Source organism: Sprattus sprattus (genome assembly GCF_963457725.1).
Source record: "Sprattus sprattus genome assembly, chromosome: 17".
In the NCBI taxonomy this organism is placed as follows: Eukaryota; Metazoa; Chordata; class Actinopteri; order Clupeiformes; family Clupeidae; genus Sprattus; species Sprattus sprattus.
In genome coordinates this window covers 325,278-327,777 of record NC_137915.1, presented here as the reverse complement: position 1 = coordinate 327,777, position 2,500 = coordinate 325,278, and the positions used below count along the sequence as shown (strand labels likewise).

The 2,500-nt window shown below is 44.8% G+C and overlaps 1 protein-coding gene across 1 annotated transcript in view; it reads left to right on the top strand.

The window, feature by feature from the left end:
* stx1a (syntaxin 1A (brain)) overlaps positions 1–2,500 on the top strand; it is a gene marked incomplete at both ends in the record, with an annotated part of 12,391 nt that overhangs the window by 494 nt on the left and 9,397 nt on the right. The window contains one exon of the mRNA XM_080855664.1: positions 1,249–1,332. Coding sequence (XP_080711790.1) covers positions 1,249–1,332 — 84 coding nt within the window. The remainder of the gene's footprint in view (positions 1–1,248; positions 1,333–2,500) is intronic.

The window sequence follows — 2,500 nt, the reverse complement described above, 5'->3', positions numbered from 1 at the left end:
ACTCAACGAAGATACAAACATATAAGTGAAATATTGATTAGTAAACATTAATGATTAGCCATGTGGCAGGGGGTTCATGGAACTGTGGAGCTCATAGCAGGCTGATACATATCTTGCTGCCAGTCTACAGCAATATTCCCTCTCTCCTAGTAGAGAGTGTGTGTGTGTGTGTTTGTGTGAGTGAGTGTGAGTGTGAGATTCTCTTCAGGTCACATAAGAGCAAAAAGTAAGGAAATTTGTGTTTGGTAGATTATTTCTTGTTGTAACAATGCTTCTTGTCATGCGTGATATTGTTTACGTTCAGTATAAAAACCATACGCGCATGTACGCGCCGTCACCATTTTTGATTGCACTTAAGAGATGCTACACATGTGCTGAATAAAGGGCCATTCATTGTTCAAACACAAGTGAGTCCTGTTATTCGTCTCGGCGACGAACGCCACAGTTCTTGTACCGTTGGAAAGCCTGTTTTCTTCCCTTTGTAATGGTGCCACATTTGTAAGGAACATGCATTAGTGGGCTGAGCTGCAGAGCTGAGTTTGTGGGTTGCGCCCATGAAAAGTTTGCCAGAATAAGCTGTTTGGCAAATGTTTCATCGTTGATACAACAAAGAAATAATCTACCAATCACACATGTTTGTACTTTTTGTACGTACGTTTATTTGGCACATTTTTCATGGGCGCAACCCACATACTCAGCTGTGCTGCTCATCCCACAAATGCATGTTCCTTACACATGTGGCACCATTTAGAAGGTAAATAAACAGGCTTTCCAACGGTACAAGATGTATTGCAGAGAAGCATTGTTACAACAAAGAAATAACCAAACACAAATGTCCTTACTTTTTGTTTTATGTTTATTTATTATTAATAAGTGTATGTTGGCTGCAGTGATTTGCAGAAGTCTAGCTCTGTCTCCACTGTTCCCTGGTCACAGAAATAACTCAACCTCTCCTCTCTTTCTCTCTCTTTCTCTCTACCTCTCTGTCTTTCCATCTCTGTCTCTCTCTCTCTGTCTCTCTCTCTCTCCCTCTCCCTACTACACACACAAACTCTCCCTGTCTCTCTCGTTCAATCACACACACACACACACGCACACACACACACACACACACACACACACACACACTCCTTGTCTCAGTTATTGTGTGTGTTGGAAGTGAGTAATGTGTGTTGTTTGCGCGTGTGTGGGTGTGTGTGTGTGTGTGTGTGTGTTCAGAAGCCTCATGGTGTGGTGATTGTTTTCCAGGCTAAAGACCCTGAAGATGAAGAGGAGGAAGAGGAGGTTGTCGTAGACATGCAGAGAGGATTCATGGATGAATTCTTTGACCAGGTAAGGTCAATATGTGTGTGTGTGTGTGTGTGTGTGTGTGCGCATCCATGTTTGTGTGTGTGTGTGTGTGTGTGTGCGCATCCATGTTTGTGTGTGTGTGTGTGTGTGTGTGTAACCATGTGATATTAAATGCTCCCATCAGTGATCTCTGTCATGCAGGATTCTGTGTGACTACAGCTAGTAGTGAATTCCCATGACCTCAGAAGCAGTGGCATCTACACACACACACACACACACACACACACACACACACACACACACACACTCACAGACACACGAACACACACACACACTCACTCTGCTTCCCCATGTTCTTGTGCCCTTCAGCTCACAGCTGCTGGACTCAATGAGCCGCAGATAGGAAGGCGTTAGACACACACACACACACACACACACACACACACACCATCACTTACAGCTGCTAACATCTCCTTCAGCCTGCCAGGCAACTCACTTGTCTCATCTCAACACACATTCCACCCAGTCTCCAGCACAGTGTAGAACTGCAAACACACACACACACCACACACACACATTTACCAGGACGAGTCAGAGTTTAACACACAGCTCTGTCAGTTAAGAACTGCACACACACACACACTTAAACCAGACGAGTCGGAGTTTAACACGCATCTCTGTCAGTTAAGAACTGCACACACACACACACACACACACACACACACTTTAACCAGACGAGTCAGAGTTTAACACGCATCTCTGTCAGTTAAGAACTGCACACACACACACACACACACACACACACACTTAAACCAGACGAGTCAGAGTTCAACACGCATCTCTGTCAGTTAAGAACTGCACACACACACACACACACACACACACACACACACACACACACACACACACACACACACACACACACACACACTTTAACCAGACGAGTCAGAGTTCAACACGCATCTCTGTCAGTTAAGAACTGCACACACACACACACACACACACACACACACACACACACACACACTTTAACCAGACGAGTCAGAGTTCAACACGCATCTCTGTCAGTTAAGAACTGCACACACACACACACACACACACACACACTTTAACCAGACGAGTCAGAGTTTAACACGCATCTCTGTCAGTTAAGAACTGCACACACACACACACACACACACACACACACACACACACACACACTTTAACC